Source organism: Acomys russatus, chromosome 3 (assembly GCF_903995435.1).
Source record: "Acomys russatus chromosome 3, mAcoRus1.1, whole genome shotgun sequence".
Lineage (NCBI taxonomy): Eukaryota > Metazoa > Chordata > Mammalia > Rodentia > Muridae > Acomys > Acomys russatus.
The window spans coordinates 46,415,854-46,438,410 of record NC_067139.1 but is presented as its reverse complement, the minus strand read 5'-3'; the positions used below and the strand labels follow the sequence as shown (position 1 = coordinate 46,438,410).

The 22,557-nt window shown below is 42.6% G+C and overlaps 1 protein-coding gene across 2 annotated transcripts in view; it reads right to left on the bottom strand.

Annotated features, from left to right (window-relative positions):
* The window catches only part of Ptprg (protein tyrosine phosphatase receptor type G), a 684,777-nt gene that overhangs the window by 498,215 nt on the left and 164,005 nt on the right, over positions 1 to 22,557 (bottom strand). For both annotated transcript variants that reach the window (XM_051139706.1, XM_051139702.1), the window contains exon 2: positions 5,632 to 5,736. In XM_051139706.1, coding sequence (XP_050995663.1) covers positions 5,632 to 5,736 — 105 coding nt within the window. The remainder of the gene's footprint in view (positions 1 to 5,631; positions 5,737 to 22,557) is intronic.

Sequence of the window (22,557 nt, the reverse complement as noted above, 5' to 3'; positions counted from 1 at the left end):
ATCCCTGCTCACTCTGGCATCGGTTCAGCCAATCAGGGCGGATCTGCTGCAAAGATGAAGTCTAGGGAAATTACTCCCTTAAGCGACTCTGTAGGAGGCCTCAGGAGAGCAGTAAATAATACAGCAATATTAGCATTAAACCTCCACGTTCCACAGCGCCTTCCATTCTTCAGATGACAAAAGCAGCCTTCTGTAGGCATGTGTATTTTGATTTACCCTGTACAGACATTCTTAAAAATAGGCATGGAAATGTGATTTTAAAGAAGTTAATTATATCCTCAGTTCACAGGGGAGCTCATTACTTAAAGGCTTCAACGGCAAAGTCTTTTGTAAATCACCCACTCTTTTCTCTGAATATCAGAGCCCGTTAGTGAGCACTGAGGCACAGGCTCTCATTTGTCTGCCCATCCATTTGTCCAGCTAAGAAAAAAGACACAGAAGCCTGACCCGGAGGCACGGGGCTATAAGCCCAGGACTCAGGAGGCTGAAGCAGCGTGAATTCAAAGCTGGCTCAGGCTACATGGTGAGATCCTGTCTCACAAAGAGCCATTGAATCTACAGGGGAAAAAAAATTAAATGAGGCACTCTAGGCAAAAAAGTATGGCAGAGAGAAAAAAAGCTAAATATTGTAATCTTTGTCCTAAAAAACTGTCCACTTAGCTGCAGATGAGGCACACACCTACCCACAGACAGACGTGAGCTTGTGGGATAGGGTGTAATTAAGAGCCAAAAGAATAACAAGTCTTCTGGTCCAGGGTAAAAACTCAAAATTCATGTAGGTGCCATGGTGCCAGACACCTGGGCCTCATGCCATCTGTAGGACAGTCCTTCATATCTACTTTACAACTTGTTTTTTTTTTTTTTTAAAGATCTTAGCTGTGCCCTGGCCAAAAAGCCAGAAGCAATGCCTGGTAGAAATAATCCTGTCTGACCTTCAACTTGCCCAAGGACCCAACTTCCCACAGGATATTTTGGCAACTGCATGTTTTGATCTTGGATTCCTCTGAAGGTGGCCACCACTCCCATCCCCCACCCCCACACTGATTCTTACAATGTCTTTATGAGACGCAAAGAATCCAGGGTCAGAGAACACTCAGCCTGGTTTTCCTCCAGTGTTTGAAAGGGAAGAGCAAATACACATAGAAAGACCCTACATAATTCCACTTGGACTTGTTTCTTATTTCCCTTTCCTACAACCATGGCCTATGTAGCATATGGTATTTTCATTTAAAAAATTTACAGGAGTTCTGGGCAAACTCCAAAATTCGTGAACTATTATCACCTGAAGCTACAAAGAACCATCTACACCTTAGCTGGGTTAAAACTACAGGAGACAAATTATTTTTAATATTTCTAATGAAGTACTTGAGATGATTGTATTTTTTCTTCTGGTATAATTCTTCATGAAATTCTCCTTAAGAAAAAGAAAAACTAAAGATAAAAAGCATCTTGAAATGACAGTTACTCCTCACAGGTAACCCTCACACCCAATGCCCATTCCTCTCTTTGTCTGTTTTGTTTTGTTTTGTTTTTTGAGACAGGGTTTGTCTGTATAACCTTGGCTATCCTGGACTCATTTGTAGACCAGCCTGGCCCCGAACTCATAGACGTCTTCCTGCCTCTGCCTCCCAAGTGCTGGGATCAAAGGCATGCACCACCACACCAGGCCCATGTCCCACTTTGAATGGATGAAGTTTCCACTTGAATATATAGATACCATGACCCTTTGCTCCAGTAACCCAAGCAGACCAAGAGGGAGGAACCCATCTCTGAATGACTACAACCAGAATACAAAGCGCTGCTTAACCAACAGTCCTATTAGCAAAAGTTGAAGATATTCGATAAGCCTGTCCAAGGACAGCTTACACATCAAATACACAGAACTGACGTATGCTGATGGATCAGTGGAAATCAAGTAGCTATAGTCAACCAACACGGAAACGTCCCCATTCTCCTAGTGAAGTACAGTAAGTCGCCATGCCTTAAGAAGAAGCTAGCCACAGCTCAAAGCTCAGCATCTGAAGTGACTGCCAGACAACATAGGAATCATGGTGTCACTACTGCCTGCTACACTGCTCCCCACCAACCCTCAAGGGATGGAACCAATGGACTGTTTCCTTGACCCACCCAGTAACACAACCCACCCAATGTGTCTTCTTCACCCCTGGAGAGCTCCGAATGAGAAGCAGACCATGCTCTGCTCAGAATCCAAGCCAAGGATTTTTTTTTTTTTTTCCTGTGAAGGACTGGATAACAGTATCTTCATTTTTTCCATGAAAAGATCCATCTAAACTCCTTAGTTTGGGGGTTGGTGAGATGGCTCAGTGGTCAAGCGCTTGCTGCACGAACCTGGCAACCCTGAAGGTGGAGAGAGAACTGACTCCCAAAGGTTGTCCTCCCACCACCACATATACCAAGGCACATTTGAGCATGTGCACACACATGCATGTCTTGACCACACACAGTAATTATATATTAATTATGATTAATAATACATATTAATTCTCAGCTCTGAAGCTGTGGGGAAGCATCCCCACAGGACACAAAGCAGTGAGTGTAGCTGTACTACTGTAACCCTCATGTACAAACTTGGGGGGAGCCTGCAGCTTCTCTACCTCTAAACTCACCCATCCTTTCTATAAACCTCATATGAGAGGCACAAGGGAAAAGCATACAAATCTGCTCATGTACACCTCACCCCCTTGGCCCTCAGTACTCTTTTGGTTTCCTGGGAAACATGATTGTGCAATGGGAATTTCAGAAACACCAAGAATGAGTAAAAGTGAAACAGAGTCAAGAATGACAAGTACAGTCGGTACTTGATGACAGCGACTGCGCTAAACAAACTGACACCCGTCAGATCACATCACACACACAACACCCGGGAAGGAAATGCTCTGGTTATTCCAGTTTAAGACTGAGGCTCTAAGCAATTGAAAGTCCCTCCAAAATCAGACTCAGGGGTGCCAGTGTTTGACACAGGTCTCCACGTCAGTACCAAATTTATGCTCTACACACTACACTCCTACCCGCAAAGGAGAGATGGAAATGTCCTAGGGAAAACTAAATGAATTACAGAATTAGTGGCACGACACTAAGATCTGGCCTGTTAAGCTGATCTTTCAGAAGTGGCCTAATTTACCATTGCTAAATTTTAAAATGTCTCACACCAAAGAGCCTTTCTTTTCTCAAGCCCATGCTATAAGCATCCATTATACCTTCAAGCACATATATGCCAGGAGTACATATATCCCATGGTCATCTGTGGTTTTTAAGGAAAGTCAACAAATGTGAAGCCTCCCTGCACTTCCTGTATCCATCAGCAAATACTGAGCAGCATCTCGGATGATCCCCAAATCTTCTTGACATGAGAACCAATCCAGAGCCACCCCCACAAAAGAACTGCACTGATATTCTTGGAAACAGATTTCACTACGTAAAGGATGGACATCCCAACTCAAAAAAAAAAAAAAAAAAAAAAAAAAAAAAAAAAAAAAAACAGACAATAACCTGCTCAAGACTTGGGCTCCATCCTGAGACACTTTAATAATCTATGCAAATGTCTAATATTCGCAAGTCTGCTAGACCTAAAAATGTCAGAGGAAGTTCTTAGACTCCTCCTTCCTCCTCTTGTTTTCATTACACCTAGCAAGTGGCTTGAGAGACTCTTCCAAACTGGCAGAATCCATCAGAAGGTTCTTCATGGGCTGCGCTCTCTGCCCTGGGAGGGAGGCGGAGGGCTGGGAGCTGGGGAGGTGGGAGCAGATTTACCAAAACAAGGCTGGCCAAACTGCAGCCTGTGACCATCATCCAGCTGGCTGCCTGTTCTTGCATAGTCTGTAAAGGAAGAATGCTTCAACACTTTGAATGCTCAGTTTAAAACCAACCCCCCCACCCAAAAAAAAAAAAAAAAACACCAAACAAACAAATCCAAAAGAAAGTATTTCTTTGTTACATGGACATCATGTAAGACTCAAGTTGCCGTCCTCATACACAATTTCATCACAGCCTAGCCATAGCCAGGCTTCCCAGAATCACCCAGTGTGCTCTGATGCTGTCCTGACAGGAAGGAGTGCTACAGTAAAGACACTTGTCCTGAAAAGGTCTAGAGTATCTATGACCTACATCTTTCAGGTGAGTTTAAGTGTACCAATCCATAAATGTGAACTGTCAGCCTTCAGACGGAGGCAGAACCCAAAGCCAGACACATACACTCTGCAACACCAGAAGAGATGACCGAGGTCCACCAGAGGTAAGGACATCGATAGCGGCCCCATTGCACAGATGCCACCATCACGTCCTCCTCATGTAACTGAGGAACGGGAGAAGTTCTGCTTTTTTCACTGCCATTTGCAAGGATGCCCTGTAACTTCCAATTTCCTGCCTAACTGCATTCTTATTCTAAATTGATGAACTGTAAATAACAGGCCGCTTTACGCCTCTCCATGACCAATACCACAGTCACAGAGTACACAGTGATAAATTTTCTTTGCGTGTCTTGGCAAGAGGCTATATGTATGAAATTTTGGCCTCCATTTCCCAGTTTCCTTCATTTGTCAGGAAATGGTGACAAAAGGCTCTAATTAGATAATTCTAATCACAGAGAAGGGGGTGTGATGAATACTTTGCCATCACTGTCTGTGAGCAGGCACACAAAACAGACTTGGCGATTCCCCCTGCAGGGGCAGGGAATCTATCAGAAGACAAAAGAATGCAAACCGCCAACAGATAAGGGGTAATTAAAGATCAGGTCTATAAATTTTACACTGACATAAATTTAACAAGATTTGCAGGTGGAAATGTGGGATTGAAAAGGAAGCCCTGACTCTGAAGAGAATTGTAGCAATTCTATACGCAACAACACTGCATAATACATAGATTTATTATGAAGACTAATACCCGTGCCTCCGAGCTCTTTCAAACAAAGAATTTGAATTATTCAGTGCCACAGTAATTTCCAAGTGGTCTGTCTTCTTCAAGTTTTCCTCTTTAATTTGCTATGATCCATTTTCCATAAATTTTTGAGTTTTAATGTCTCTTTTAAAAATAACAATCCACGTAGTGTATTTTTTTTTTAGTTAGTTGAAGGGAGCATAATCCAGAAAGGTCTCAAAATGCAAGAAAATTCTTTCAGATGTAATATGCATTAAAAACAATGCTTTCTCACTTCACTGTCTCAAAGGTGCAAAGTAAAATTGAGCTTGGTAGACGGGAGAGAACAGCAAGAAATTCAACCAACAAGATTTGCAAACAAAGACACATTTCTAGGACGATGACAGAGAGACTCCAATGGCTAGCTGATGCTTGATAATGAACGCTTAGCTGACCTTAAGTGACACCATAGCCTCCCAAAGGCAACACTGTTTCTCAAAGAGTTACAACTTTGGTACAATGACTGGTTAACAAAAAAAACTTCAGGGACAAACACACACTGGGGGTGATAGCCCACAGAAGGTTTCCAGACTGGGAACGCAATCACTCAAAACCTTCAGGAAAGCAGGTTTCAGTATTTCAATTTGTACAATGCAAACTATTCTTGAGCAAACAGGAACCAGGGATCAGGTGAAAGCCTGATTCTGATTGTTTTTAACCCTTCCAGGGCATTAACTCAACAGAGCTGGCTGGACTCACCTGAGTAGGCCCAATAGGCGTCTCCCGACGCTTTCCGCCTGCGGATCTGCACCGAGCTGCCTTGTCCACTCTCCTGCAGGGCCCCCACGTAGCCTTCAGTCAACGCTGGAAGAGAGAAGAACACAGCGAGATGAGACATCAGGACACAGGACACAGGATGTTAAGATGCAAACAGCCGAGGTAGTCTATAGTCTTTAGGGGCTGTCTACGTAGAACCTCCTCTTGTTTGTGTTATGATGTAGCTTGTGCCTGTAACTCCAACTCTTGGCTGAGACAGGAAGGTTGCCTCCTGTCCCAGGCTGCCTGCGACACACAGCAAGGAGGCTGTCTCAAAAGAGAAAACACTATAGGAAAGGCCAAAGCAAGACATTTGCACATTTCTGGTTCATATTAATGGCATCTATGAGCTTTTATGTTGGAATTTAGGTTGCCAGTTCGTTTGGCTATTTTGAGACGAAGGTCACTCTGTAGGCCAGGCTGAGTTACAACTGACCTTGTAGATAAACCTAGCATCAAACTCACATCCACCTTCCTTTTACCCCCATCCTCCCTGCTGGATTACAGGTGCAGCTCCCCCAGCTGAACCTTTATGAGGTACTTGCTATTTATTATTTATTTAATCTCCACAGCACCAAGTGTGGATGCAATGGTCCCAGTGATCAAGAAAGAAGATTCAAGAAATGAAATAACTTCTACTTGCTATAGGTCAGATCACCTTTAGAATGAAAATGTGTTCTTTGGATTCTAACTACCTGAATAAATGTGTGTTCTGGGTGAAGACACCCTCCGGGGTGCATGTGCACTTCACTGTGTCCTTACATGTGGGGGAATTTGGGTCCAGAGCTCCAGTGCGACAAAAGGCACACAGCACAACTGAATGCCAAACAGAGGTATCAAAGCCAGGGCCTCTGCCCCTACAGCAGGCACATGCACAGGAGACTCCTCGGGTAAATACCCATCACCCACATGCTTAGGCCCACGAAAAGTCTCCTGTGGGTCCCACGGACAGCAAAAGACAACAACCTCCACTGCCAATGCTCAGAAGGAAAAACACAGGATGGTGACACACTTCTCAAAATTCAAAAGGAATCCATCCCACCCAACAAAAGCAAAAGGATTCTGTACTGCCTTAGAGTTTCCACCTTCCCATTCTGGCATCCAAACCCATCCCTCCTAGCCTTTGCATCCAATGCAAATTGCCGCTAGTGACGAGCCCACACCTGAATGCACAGATGTGTACCGAGACAAATATCACAGGTGCCCAGATTCCAAAACAACACACATCATCCGCCTGTATTAATATTCAAATGCACCCAAATAAAATCAAGTATGCTTTCAGAAAGGAAATAAAACAGTTAGGAGAAACATACATTCACTTTGAGATGAAGACAGCAATGGGACTACAAACTGCAGCATGTTTTCTATTCAGATCAGTCGGCAACGAGGGTGTGAAGGCATTACTTTTGATGAGACTGTGGCAGCCAATGGGGAGAAAACACTTAAACTGCAAGGACTAGCTTAAGTCCTGCCACCAGGGCTGGAATACAGATGCTCCTGAGATGAGCACTTAGAGGAGAGTATGAGCAGAAGAAATTCCAAGTGCCCATTTCAGAAGGAAATATGCTATCACTCCTATGTGTTCACCAGTCCTGAATGGCAAAGTTAAAAAAAAAAAAAAAAACTTAAGTCACAAGCTCAATGTACCGTGCAATGAAAAATGTGGCCACTCACTACCCAATTCATCCTTCAGTTTTGTAGATGAGCCACTCAGAGGAGCATCAGGGAGTCAAGTTCTCACCTAGATCAAAACTAGAACCATCCTCTTCCCTGCTCTCTCATGCCTCCTGCCACTAAACCATGCTGAACAATCAGGGCTGTGTGTGTGTGTGTGTGTGTGTGTGTGTGTATGCTCGCATACAGTAAATATTTCCATGCATATCTGTTTCCTGTGTTTCATATAATGGCCCAAAGACCTTCCTCTTTGTATCATGACAATAACTATAACAGCATCTTGACAATATGAGCAATAAATGCCTCATTGGTGTATAGTGTTATCATCTTCCTTGTCTGTAAAATATGAGCCATAGAGGAGATTTCAGAAGATAACAGGGCTTACTGTGAGCAGAGCGCCTAACTCAGTTCCAAGCCCCACAGACCAAATGATATGAGAATTTACTCTTAACTGACCTCTTGCTAAATGCAGAAGAACTTGCAGAAAGTTAATTGTCTAAAATGCATAAAAGGCATGATCAAAGAAATGGTGGACTGCCTCGGCTCTAGGCCATTAAGCTGAATTTTTGTTTCTGTTTGTTGAAAAACAAGGTCTCATGTAGCCCTGGGTAGCTTCAAACTTCAGGTGCCCCCTCATGCCATGTCCCCAGTTTTGAGATTACAAGTGCGAGCTCCAACACGCCCAGCTTGTTGGGTAATGGAGACTAGACTTTGTGCATACTACCCCTGCCTACACTCAGATGACTTCTAGGCCTTACTCTCCTTGCTCTATAAATGACTTGTGAGATGATTGGTGGATGGATTCTCAGAACTTGGTCTGGGTGTTTATTGGGTTCACAGACCATTTTTTTTTTCTTCTGCTCCAGGAAATTCTGCTAAATTTAAATTGAACTTTCCCTCGGCACCATCATAATCGGAATTTGCCCCACACACAGCCACTGCTTCAGTACCGATCACAACCCATTCTATCAATCAATCTATTGTGGACTTAACAGGTACCCAGCACCTCTATCCCTGCCTACACGTGAGCTTGTCCTTCCTGGACCTAAGCCACAGAGTCCCCAGACATCAGCATCCTGGTAGCCCTGGGATGGAATCAAGCACAAGGCTATCAGCCAACTGTGCTTCTTTGCTTACTGAAGTGCAAGACATAATAAGCCCAGGAAGATGCTGGGACATGATGCCCTAGAACAAAGGGTTACGTAAGGACCAAGTATCGGATCAGCAGAAGCTAAAATAACAACGGAACCTGGAGCCAAGCCAGGAGGCAAACCATATAGATCAATTCTTTTGACAGCATTAGGGCCTGGCCAAAGCCAACCAGAAGCCAACCTGACCTGCACTTGTAGTGTTGGAGAGCTACAATGAACTAACTGTCTTCTGTCATTAATGTGAACAGTCGTCTAATGACAATGATGGTATCCTTTAAAGCAGAGGTCGCATATCAGATGTTTACATTCCAATTCACAACAATAACAAAATTACAGTCAGGAAGTGACAAATGATTTCATAAGAGGGAGGGGTCACCATAACATAAGGAACTCTATTAAAAGGTTGCTGCAGTAAGAAGGTTGAGAACCACAGCTTTAAACGGGCACTTCAACTTCTGATCATTAATTTATTCATCTACAAATGGCCATCAATTGTAAAAGAGGTCTGATTTTTCAACCTAGCGATGATTTTTTTAAAAAATAGAAATCACAAAATTTTTCCTGGATTTTTTGTGCCTAAAAATTCAAATTGAATTGTTTTGAAGTAGGACAGAAATGATTTTTTAAATGTCCTAGATTTGAGGGGAGGAGACCAAGAGTCACCTTCTGCCTCAGCTGCCTCACTTTCAAAATCACTGCTTACCCACCAGGAAGAGCAAACACTGAAACAGAAAGCAGGTTAGAAAGGGCCTGAGAGCCCAATAGGCAGGGAAGCAAATCACCCTATCACTGGGCACCAGATTCTTTCCAATAGAATTCTTTCCTTTTTATTGTATCTACTCATTACATGCAATTCCTTATCCCATCCCCAGGTGATGCTGGAATCGTGTATTGGTGGCACTTGTGTAAACTAAGAGAAAATGATTTTAAAGTCCTCACTTCAAATACCTTTCATTCAAAGACGAGGTAATTTTTAAATGTATTTTTAAAAACTATTTGAATAGCAGTCAAAATGTATATACACTATATAAAGCAGCTTAATATTTTATTGAAGGAGCAGAGGTTTGCAAATGGTAACAGTCTGTGGCTCCCAAGTAAAGCTACAGAGTCAGCACGCCAAAGTCAATCAATTTTAATACTCCGTTCTCTCCCAAGCTCCAACAGCCAAACAACAGCATGGTGCTGCTATGGTTTGGCGATGAATCATGCTATTGATTTTCAATATCTTCTGTGCAGAAAATTAAATTATGCAAATGCATGCCTTTACGGATCCTTACCTTAATGTGAAATTGCATACTTGCTTATGTCAGCAACTTAATTACACAATTAAAAATGGAGCGTGCTTATGAAAATGTGTAGTTTCACTCTTCAGAACAGACAATAAGCGTAAATCTGCCTATGGTTATCATTTGAATAACAAGAAGGAGGAGATGGTGTTATGCAAACATAAACTCTAGGAAGTTCTGCCTCCTAGCCCCTACGGTTTATAGATATGAAGTTCTTTGTCAGTTGAAGGCATAGGAAGGCTTTTTGTCGTGTTATATACAATGTTCCAAATTGTTGGAACACTTGTATACAACACAGAAAAGCCCAGCGGTATACACAGATACATATGCTTCTGAAAGAGGTCAAGTACAATGTCACTGTAAGCAATCCATGTGTATCCCCAATTGGCCGGCAAACCTGGGCAGGTAGAATTTTCAAACTCAAGCTGTCTTTTGAGAGTCATGACGATGTTGTAATAAAGTGGGTTTAGGAGGGGCACCTCCAGCTACTCCTATCATCCTGACAAGATGTAAGTGGAGATGTGAAAACCAACAGCATTAACTAGCCAATGATGCTTACATCTCACTCAGCAGGAGGACTCTTAAGTCAACTTGGTTGCTAGGCAGAGAGCTAAATGAGTGGCAGGCATTCTCATCAGGGACTTTTCAGCAACTCCATCTCCTCTCAGAACTTCTACTGAGCCTACCTCATTTCCAGCCGAAAACGAAAAAGATAAAATGTTTCAGGCCCAAAGGCCCAATCCCTTCCTATAAAAATATCCTGTGAGGTACCTATTACTGAAGACATCAACGAAACAGTTTCCTGTGTGCATGATTTAATTTCCCCGAGCTACTGGACACAGTTTATAAGAATAAATGTTTGTACTCTGGGACTATAAAAGCAGATGTGCTAGCCATCCCCTTCACTGCATCCTCAGAAGGGCTCTGTGTGCTATGAGAGCTTTAAAAAAAAAAAAAAACAAAAAGCTGGCCTTGGGGGAAGGAACTTGAATTTTCATTAACTCTCCTGTGTTAATTTCTGTACAAACATTTTTCCTTCAAAAAGTCCCATTCCTGTCAACACATTAAGTAACAATTTCACATAGACGGCTTTTTTCTTTAATTTGCTTTCATTTTTACTTATGTATATGTGTATATGATGTATATGTACGTGTGCATGGTAGTGTGTGTGTGTGTGTGTGTAGTGTGTGTACATGTGTTTCTATGTGTGTGTATGTGTGTATGTATGCTATGTGCATGGCGTGTATACGCAGTGCCTATGTAGGCCAGAGAGAGTATCATAATCCCCTGGAGGCAGAGTTATAAGAAACACTTTTGACCCCTCAGACCTGGATGCTGGGAACCAAGCTCAGGACCTCTGCAAGAGCTGTGAGCAGAACTAACCACTGAACCATCATATCTAGGCCCAGAGGTCCTTTCTTAAGTTTCACTGTTAGAGAGAAGCAAATGTCTCCGAGACTATAAGAAATAGGAATCAAGCTGGCTGTGGTGGCCCACTCCTTTAATCCAAGCAGTTGGGGATGCAGAGGCAGGCGGATCTCTGCGATTCCAGGCCAGTCTTGGACTACAAAGCGAGTTCCAGGCCAGCCAGGGCTACATGGTGAGATCCTGACTTAAAAGTTCAAGGGAAAAAGGGAGGGAGGGACAAAGGGAGGGAGGACCAAGATGTCATAGAGTTCTTTCCAATTGTAAGGGCATGACTAAAATTACAGGGCACATGACACATTTTCTTCTGGCGACAAAGGCAGTCCATTTGCATATGCACCTGTAACTGAGAAACGGATGTCTGAGGTGCCCAGCAAGGAAGGAAGGAAAGAGTAAGGAAGCTCAACCACAGCTCTTCTTCCTACAGCACTAACTGTCTTTCTTGTTTGAACCAACAACGTCCACTTCGTGGCTGCTGAGTCAATGATCTGACATAAGCTGATGTGAAGTCCCAACACATGAATGAGTTTGTGAATTTATGCGCACCTTAAAGAGGTGACTGGATCACGAAGACACTCACTTCACCAATGGATGGAACCCATCATGACTTCATAGCTACATGCACTAGGAGGAAGTAGAGCCTGACTGAAAAAAGAAAGTCTGTGAGAAGCATGCTTTTGATAGGAATCCTGTGCCTCCAACTTCTGCGATCTCTCTCTCTCTCTCTCTCCCCCCTCCCCTTTCTGAGTGCCACAAATCGAGAGACTTTGCCCTTCTGATGTGCAGTTTCTCTCCACACACCTAGGAAAGGAGAGCCAGCAACATGCAGAGTAAAACCTCTACAACCACAAAGAAAAATTCATCTTTCCTCCTTTCAAATATTCTCCCAGGTATCTGTCATAACAATGAAAAGCTAACTAGCATCATTAATGGCCACATTAAAAGAAAGGTTATAAAGAAGTAAAGACTAATTGGGTTTATGATAAGAAAAGCCCAAATTCCTTCTAAAACATGCTCACACAGCTAGTACACTGACCATGAAGGTATTTATTTATTTATTTTTTACCTAACTAGATGCCCAGCTCTAGGATATTTTAAAGAATGTGGGGGTCTGGGAGAAGAAATTAAATCAAAATTGAAAACAACACAAGGAAGCAAAGATGAGTCCCCATGTGCACAAGTGACAATTGCACAGAGTGATAGAGCAGAAAAAAGGAAGCCTAGCTCTCTGGCCATAACGAAAATTAAGCACTAGGCCCTCTCATTTTCATCTGCAGAATACATATTTTTACAACGGCAAGCAAAGAGTTAAGCAGGCTGTTTGTGTCTATTAGAACTCTTCATACAACAAACAAATTAAGGGTCCCTCAAGTCTGATGAAATCAGGCACAATTTTTCTCTAAATTTTAAAAGAGCATTTAAGAACATTAAATTCCACACAATAGTCTGAAATGAATATATCTTTATCTTTTTTGTGCCTACAATGAGCAAATGTATCAAATTATAGTTAAAAGTAATTAAATATTCTGACGACTCTCGCATTTCCTTTGTGCTACATTTCAATTAATTGTGGTAAAATGTACTTGGTGGGTGTCCCAAAAAAGCAGACTGGAGAAGTACACCTCTGAGCAGCGACAGGCTGCAGACTGTTCTCGCTGCTGTGTGATACCCAGCCAACCTCAAATACAATGGATTACATTACAGCAGATTGCCTACTTCATCATATTCAAATGCGCCTATTGTCCTAACTACAAAGAATTGTTTTTCATTGTCTAACATGATAAAGAGACCTAACATAGAGCCACGATTTCTTTTTAAGTAAAATAAATCATTAAAACTCAGAGGCAATTCTAGGGAACAAGGGATCAGGGATCACACCGTGGTGTTAGATCCTACTGGGCAATACAGACATAAAACAGCCTCATAAAAACTGAAATAAGTCAGGTAGAGGAGCGAAACCCTGAGTGACCATCACATAACATGGATTCCAAAAGGCAGAATCTGTTGTCTTTTAAATCAAGACTAGAAAAACTGGAGCCACCCCGCTGCTATAATTAACTCCAGCATAGTTTTAGAAGTTCGGAAACTAGAAACACTTTCTGAAAGGTCTGAGGCATACATGGCACACTTCAAAAGCTGACTCTTCCCACAGCTTGACAACCCCTTGCAAAGAAAAATCTGAAAGAGACAATCCCCTGCCACAAAGACACAGTTCTGAAAAAGAAAGGCTGGGTTCTTGGCTTCAAAGGCTTCATGGCGCCAGACACAGGTAAATGAACAGCTCTCCAGGCCTATTTCATAATAATACTCTTCGGATCCTGCAACTCTGTAATATAAGCTGGAAAATGAAGACTTGTCGCAGGTAGTATCATGGTCACATTCAATACTACAGAGGCGAATGTAGACTTAACCACTGTGGCCTATCTTTATAAATGTTTAGTGATCCCACAAAATGGCAAATGCAGCCAAGAGTTTACATGCTGGATGCCACGAAGCTGAGCACAGCCACCCACCTAGGGGTGTGTGTGTATGTGTCTGTCTGTGTCTGTGTGTGTGTGTTTGTGTGTCTGTGTGTGTGTGTGTGTTTGTGTGTCTATGTATGTATTTCTGTGTCTGTGTGTGTGTCTGTGTTGAGCGTGAGAAAACCCAGGAAAGAACCCCAATAGCTGTGCTCATCTGACTGTAATGGGAGTTTATTTCCGAGATCAATATTATGATGTGTGAAGAGCAGGTACATGTTTGGAGAACAGCCTTGAGATACCCAGCTCACCACACCTCCATTGCACTTGGCCATTTTCCTTCTGAAACAGTGCACTGTGGCCACCCGAGCTTGCAGTCACAGCCCAGTCTATCAGCTACTTCTTACTAAATAGAGTACTCCCTATGAAGCAGGTACTATTAAAAACTATCAGTACAGTAACTCAGGTAACTGATACATGGGAAATCCTATGGTCTAGAAATAACTATTTTAAAAAGCTATGTTATGGGGCTGGAGAGATGTCTCAGAGGTTAGGAGCACTCACTGCTCTTCCACAGGGCCTGAGTTCAATTCCCAGCAACTACATAGTGTCTCACAACCATCTATAATGTGATCTAATACCCTCTTCTGGCCTGCAGGTGTACATGCAAATAGAGCACACATATACATAAAATAAATAAATGAAATCTTTTTTCTTTTTAAGCTATGCACTTGTTGAAGGACACACAGCCTGGAGGCAGATAGTGCTCCAAACCTTCAGAGGATACTGTACTACAATTCTTGTCTTTCTTTTCCTCTGCTCAGTGCTAGAGATGGAGCAGGACCTCACACATTCCTGTCAAGAGCTCAGTTCTTGCAACTATCTTTTACCAAAATGGCATTTGGGGTGCCATAAAGTATGTAAGTTAATAATGAGGCTATTAGCTCAAAGTGAAAAAAAAAATGAGCCTCAAAACTAAAATGGAACCATTTCAAAAGAAGCAAGCTGTCTAGGCTACTTCTTCTACTGCTGGTGGCAGCAAAGATAAAAGCATGCTCCTAATAGTACTGAGAATGTAGAATGGTGTTTCTAGCATGCTGTGGAGACGATCCAACTACAACTATAAAAGCATTACTTACATCCTATCAAAAGAAAGTTAACCCATGCCAAACACAAATCAACATGGTTGCGACATGACTTTAGGGAGAAAAGGTGATATATTGGCCAATAAATTCCCTTCATTCCATTCTTTTGTTTAAAATATATAATTATTACTGCCTAATACAATTGTATTTACCAGTAGTAGTCAGCTTATCTTTGCATACATATTGTGTATAAGGTATTAAAATTAAATCGGGCACCTATACCACACCGTCTTTTCCCAAAGCTCAAAGAACATAAGGAAAGGTGACAAATACTCCAGAGGTGTGAGGACACTGCTGCGTAAGTGTCCTCCTGACATGACCGGACCACAGTCATGAACTCACTGAAGCTGTGGTTGCCTGGGTAAAATCAAACCAGGCAACATTCTGGCATGGGGTGCAGGGCAGCACAGGAGCCACACCCCTAGCTGAGGAGCTACCGACAGTTGATGACTGCAAGGGCAGTGAAGGTCCGTTCTCTTTGGAAGTGTGATCTCTGGTAGATAATCCATGACCTGATCAATAAATGGCCCCATGCACTAACTGCACTCAGTGGTTCGATTTTAGTTTTGTTTTTAAAGGAGGGCATGATATTGGGGGTAGGGGCTTCTGGGAAGAGCTAAAGGAGACAATAGGGGGGTGAATATGATAGAAATACATACATATATATGTGTATATACGTATATATGTATGAATGTATATATGTGTGTGTATATATATACATATATGAAAGTCTCAATGATTAAAACTGTATTTAAAAAAGACTGAAAACTATACCCTCACATACCAACTTGTGTGACACTGGAGTCCAAAGATCCAGAGCACCCTGTTGTAGATTCCACAGGGGCAAGAGGCAGGGCCTTTTTCCAAGATTAATTTTATGATTATGTGTGTGCCTGAGTGTGCATTATGTGCACCATGAGCATGCAGGTCACAGCAGAATCCAGAAGGGGGCACTGCATCCCTTGGAACTGGAGTTATAGGTGGGTGTGAGCTGACACATGGGTACTGTGAAATGAAAGTAGGATGTAAGCTTTAAGTGCTGACGCATGATTCCAGTTTCTGGGTAAAGAGTTTTAAAAACCATTTCATCATAATTTAAATGAGCCTAAGAGCATGGCCTTGGCCCCCATTCTGATTCCCACAACACAATCTTGAGGTGGGCGGACCATTATTCCACAACCCAGTGTAAACATATGGACAGAAGGCCACTTAGGTAAAGATAATTAATAAAGGAGATCTAAGACAATGAAGATTTGATCTTTAGCAACAGCCCAAGTGTGCGTGCTAAGCCACACGTAAGAATCCAGGGACAGAAGCTGGGTGTGGTGACGCACACCTTTAATCCCAGCACTTGGGAGGCAGAGGCAGGTGGATCACTGTGAGTCCGAGGCCAGCCTGGTCTACAAAGCGAATCCAGGACAGCCAAGGCTACACAGAGAAATCCTGTCTCAAAAAAACAAGCAAAACAAAACAAAAAGAATCCAGGGACAGTATGACATCCTGCTGGGAGAAGGATAAATGGACAACTCTAACAGACTCTCTTCATCCACAGGACCATTTCTCACTCCCAAAATTCTAATAAACAAGCCCCTCATTTGGCCTGTGGTTTGTTTGTTTGTTTGTTTTTTAGTTTAAGAGATGTACATCTGCCCATGGCATTTAAAGGGAAAATAAAACCACAAGGGGCTGGTTAACAGTGCCAGACAACCACACTCGTGTTCCTAGTCACAGCAACCCAAGGCCACAAGTTCATCTGTGCTGTCCCCTTGTGTCTGAGGTGTTGAGCTGGCCTCCCTGCCAGCAAGAGCTACACTAGCTTTTTCTCCTCCAAGGCAGCAAGAAACCACCTGGAGAGCTATCTTGTATTCTGCTTTGCTTGAAAGGGGGTTATTACCTTGAAATAACACAATACAACTCTCAAGGAAAATAATTTAAGAGCTATTAGAATCTTAAATAAAACATTTTAATTAAAAAAAAAAAAACTGTAACCACATAGTATTTTTGCCAGATCACATCAAGATGGCTAAAGCACTTATCACTCCGTCTGTTTAAACAGCTCTAAGAGCAATTTCTTGAATAATTAAAAAAAGGAGGAATCCTTTGTATGTGTGAGAGGGTTGGGGGTGGTATTTAAGCAAATGTCATTTTCCAATGAAGAAATGGCAGTGGTTCAGTGGCAGGGCTTGCTTCATGATTTGTCTGCTTTTCATGAAATCTCCAGCTCAGGCCAATTATATTGCAAGACCCACCCAGAGTCAAAGGGCAAAGGAGTGTATGATTTGCAAAGCTCAAGCCTCAAGTCCCAAGTTTCAGTTCAATATGCACCCCCCCCCTTAACTACTTGTATACACAAAGCTAAACAAAATCAATTTCCAGTAAAGATGTCTACCCACTTGGAATTTAGATAGTTGTATAATTCTGTAACCTAGTCAATCAAATTGGGGGTTGAAGGAGAAACAGGCTTCCTCCTTTCTAAAATGAAACAACTGATGTCAAAAGGAAACTGTATCTTTGGGGCCTTCGCTATCAGGCTGCATTGGATGAAACAGACTGTGCTTTTGAAGTTTGCACAGATGGGTAAAACGCAACATATGAGGCACACGTTACCTTTGTTACAAACTGGTACAAGAAACAACTTGGAAGGAACTGCAACACCACAGCCAGAGATCCTGGCAGATCTGCAAATAAGTGCTGTTTTCAATGTCACACACGAAGGACACCAAAGAGGTTCACCTTTCTGCACCATGTCCTCAATTCTGGCAAGGACCTACTAAGTGAAAACACCAAGGCCAGAGAGAGTTTTAGAGAAGAGGAGCCTCCGGCTTCAATTTTCTGCTCATCCATTTTTTTTTTAACGTATAGATTTGGGGTGTTGCAGAAATGGAGTGTGGCATGTGAAGTGTACATTATGGGGAGGGGGGGAAGGTGGCCAAAAACACTGGAATGCACTGATAGGTGGTGCCTGGCTCGTGAAAGATGAGCCCCGGAAGCTAAAGGGCTCTCTTACTGCACCGCCTGCTCTTGCACAGGACCTGGGTTCTGTCTCTAGCACCTACACAGCAGCTTACAGTGACAGCAGTGTGACCTCCTCCAGCTCCTGCATAAGCAGTGCACATACATAATCTCAAACATACATGCTTGAGATTAAAAAATTGAACTGAGAGCTATTATTAGAATAATTTACAAGAGCGGAGGCTTCACTTAACAGTAGATGTGTGCTCACTAGCATGTGCAAGACCCTGAGTCCTACACACTCTCTATCTGTTTAGCTGACTTAATAAATTTTAGGTGTGCCTGGTGGTGCATACCCAGCACTTGGAGACGGAGGCAAAAGGATTGTGTTTGAAGGCTAGAATGGGCTACATAGCAGAACAGCTGTCTCATAAGCAAATTTTAAAAGTGAATAAAGTAATTCATCCAAAGTAAAGAAGTAGTCAAGCTAGGATAAAAATAGAACTAGAGACATGGTGACAAAAGGAAAGAGTTTCTTAATACACATTTGGAAAGAGTTTTATTAATTTCTATCTCTATGACATAAGGGAAATGTCTTCTTCAGAGTCTGCCTGCACTGATTTGTGTCTGTGTAACATAATTTTTGGTATTCAATATGATAGGATCAAAATCTGGAAGAAAAAACTGTCTGTAGATTCCAGGGGCATCACTAAAGGGCACTATAACATCTACACTCCTCTATGACCCCTTAGCACCAGAAGGTGCTGGGGCATGGGCCTGGAGTCCATACAGCACATCCCATCTCCTGCCCACCAGAACTTAGAGGGCAAACCCTCTCATCCTTCTCAGTTAACAAAATAAGCCACCAAGGGCAGAATGGTCAAGTTCCCTACCAAGGGAACAATCAATGTGACAATACCCATTGCTCCTCAGTTAGACAATCAGAGGTCCACATTCTCTCCAGAACTCTGGAGAGTGAGAGTAAGATCTTTAAAAAAAAAAACATTTACAAAGAACCAAACAAAATGTCAACACTGGACAATTCACATATGCAGCCTGAAGCACTCCATGGGGGTAATTAGATGCCGAGTTCCGTATCCCACTGAAAACACATGTGGTTTTGACTGTCCTTTTCAGAGATTTTACACTGAATAAAAAAACACTTTCTGGTTGTACCAAATACTCTATAATAAACGTGATAATTCCTGAAAATTATTACAAGGCTTGCAAAAAGATTTCTAACACTACAGCCTACACAGGGAGGCATTATGCTAACGCCAACGAACTGCTGAGAAAACAATTCAGTTTCCCTAAAACAGAAGAAGGGAACATTCCATGCAGGCATATGTTCACATTTCAACTGAGAAGTGGGGATGAGAAAGAAGCCTTTGGAATCACACTGTCCCATACTGCAATGGCTAGCCACACAGGCTTCATGTGTTAAGACATACCACAGTGCTTAAGCTACCAAGTAAGGAAAAGATGGTAGGATGTCTATCAAATCTGTGCCTTTATTGCAAGTTAAACATGGTATTTTTTGAGGGGATGGAGATAAGGCTTAAAGGGTAAATGAGGCACCAGCCGTTCAAGTGTGAGGACTTTAGTTGAGAACCCCAGCACCATGTAAGTGCTGGCCAGGCACGATACCTTACCCACTGTCAACCCCAACACTTAGGACTTAAGAGGAGATTCCCAAGGCCAGCCTGCTAATTACCGTAGTCCAATCAGTCAGCTGGAGGTTGTTAGAGACCCTGCCTCAATATAGAACATGAAAAGCAATCACAGATACCTGATGTCACTCTGACCTCTGTTAAGTGAAAGCGTGTGCACATACACACATGGATATTCTGATTATGGGGAAGGCACTGAAGTGTTGGGGAGCCAAACTCAGGCCCTCGTGCAAGCAAAGCACTTACCCTGCCGTTCCATTCATCCTCATACCCCCTTGTATTTCTGTTAGATAATGGAACACTAGAGAGAAAACAGAAAGAAGCCATGTGCAGGATGCATTGCTCTCAACTGGCTGGGCAACCTTTTGGCACTGCAACCCCACATGTCATCTGAAAAGTTCATGTTCAAAAACTGCAGAATCTCCAAGTGTGCTGGCACATGCCTTTAAGGCCAGAACATTGGAGGCAAAGGCAGGTGGATCTGTGAGCTTTTAGACTGGTCTACACAGTGAGTTCCAGGATACCCAAGGCTACATAGTGAGACCCTGTCTTAAAAAAAAAAATTTTTTTTTTTTAAGTATAAACTTTTAAATAGGTGTATGATTTTGTGCTGGGCCATATCCACAGCTATCTGGGGCTACATGTGGCTGGCAAGGCATAGGTTGGACATGCCTATTTGAACCTTGCAGGGCTGTGAATGCTAGCTTTTACATCCCATCCCTGATACAGTCCCTATATCTCCAGCCCTAGGGCAGAAGGATGTTGGGGGATGGTCTGATGTATTTTGATGCTAATTACTTCGTGCTGTCTCTGTGACCCACCTTTTCATTAATAAAAAGCCATCTCAACTGGGCAGGGCAGAGAAGGTCTGGCTAAGATTCCTGGGCTTAGGGGAAGAGAGAGGAATTCCGGAAAGAAGAGGAAGAGGAAAAGAAAGACCACCTAGGAGGAGAGGAAGGCCACCATGGGTTAGATGGAGGAGAAACACATGGCCAACGTGGATGGAGAATCCAGCCCAGATGAAGAACATTAACAAGTATTTGGGATTATGGATGGGAGGTAGCTTGATAGAAGTTATTAGGAGCAGATGGCATGGGATTGAAGCAGTGATCCCATGCCTGTCCCACTATGGGAAGTAGTTTAAAGGATTAATGTCTGCCCTGCCCCAGGTTAACTAAGGCTATTTTAAAATATAACAAGTGTCAGTGTCTTAATTGATTGCTAGCCGGGCATACTAATAATACTGGTCATTTAAAAACAATAGAAGTTAGGTGGAACCCAGGTTTGTTCTATACCTACCTTATTCTCACAAACCCAAAAATTTAAATTCATCTGTTTCTCCTCATTTTCTACTCAAGACATTACTAATTCAGTGGTTCCCTGGTCTCCTTATTGCATAAGCACTGAGAACATAAGGCTCCAACGTCCATCTGGAGGCCCTGACACCTTTGCTTGACATTGAGGAATGCAGCAGGAGAGAGCTCAGCCAGAGGAAGAAAACTTGGAAGGACACACAGAAATCACCGAGGACAGCCTTACTACTAGTGAGATGCCTAACCAAGTGAGCCAATAAATTCCCACAGATGTGAGTGCCTCTGTAGTAATCACAAACACTGCAGGGTATGAAGGGAAACGAGAGGAGGGTGCACGGGACCTTGGGCACATCCCCTCGATTTTACACATGCTTTCTTTATGATGTGATGAATTAGAAAATCAAAACATGCTATCCAATTGGGACACTTCTGTGGTAACCAACTCACAAATGCTCTCCACAGTGTTGGCTTCTAACTTTGTGTCAGTTCTCTAAAACAGGATATCCCTTTGGGTTCAAAGCTCTCAATGCCCAGGTCACTAGTTCCTGATGTTATTGGAGCCAGGGGTCTTGGTGTACAGTCAGTACTTGAAATATGGAGGTGGGACCTTGAGTTCAAAATTAGGCTGGGTTACAGAATAAGACCTTGTCTCCAAATAATAATGACAATAAAAGAAAAATAAATGAAATGTCATGCTGTGAATGCACCTCTAAGTATGGTTCTCTTGGGAGGCTGGAGGTGGGGGGCTAACAAACTTGTAATCAGCCCCACGTGGTTAACAAACAACGTTTTGAACAGCATTCATTTGTTCAAATCAACAACATAAATCCACTGTTAATGGAACGCAAAGAAAGCAAAATCTTCTCTTCACAGTATCTCTACAGAATGACTCGAGATAAAAAGCATGTTCTGCATTTCTTCCTGGCCTGCATTTGAAGGTCACGGGTCTCACAACAGATGTGGCCTGGTTTGAACCATAAAAGTCTGCATGGCTAATAACAGTCAGTGTAAAGTACAACAGCTGAGGAGCTGTAGCTGCAACAGTTGGTGGGCTCCGGCCCAGCAGGACAAGGCCCTGGCTTTGCCAGCACAGATTGCATCCCCTGCAGGCAAGCTGCCCAGGAGGGGCCCAGCAAGCTACAGGCCCTCAGGTGGTCACAGAGCATTCTGTTGGAGAAATCACGCAGTCCAGGGAAGACCCTGGCAAACACATCTAGGGAGCAAAATATAAGGGAGGGGCAAACACATTCATGGAGCAAATGAAATGAGGCCTGCTGACTGTGAAACTAACTGCTCAATAATCTTATTATCACACAACTAGGCATGCCCGTGGTAAATTCTATTTTAATAGCATTTTCTGATTAGAAAAGCCATAAATATTTGCAGTAGAATCATACTTAGGCAAAGGACATTAATAAGCAGAGTACATTAAATAGATGGGTGAGTACATAAAAAGCATAAACAAGAAAATAAAAATAACTATAACCACTGTTCAAATGCTGGCATATTTCTCTCCTGTGTACCAATAATCAATAGGCCTGGCTTTTTAAGGTATGGATGTCTTTCAAAGGGGGTCTTTACTAACTGGGCTCTGTAGTGATTGTCATCCTCTAGAGGTGCAAGCAGGAAGATTTGGAGAAGAGACCAATCTGAGCTGCTCAGCCATACAGTTCTTATACAGCTTTTATAGGCCCCCAAATGGAAAATTAAAATGAAAATATTACTCATTTCCACGAAATTTAAAGTATCAGTCCTAAAGGACCACCTGCTAGCAATCAGGCGCGTCCACAACAA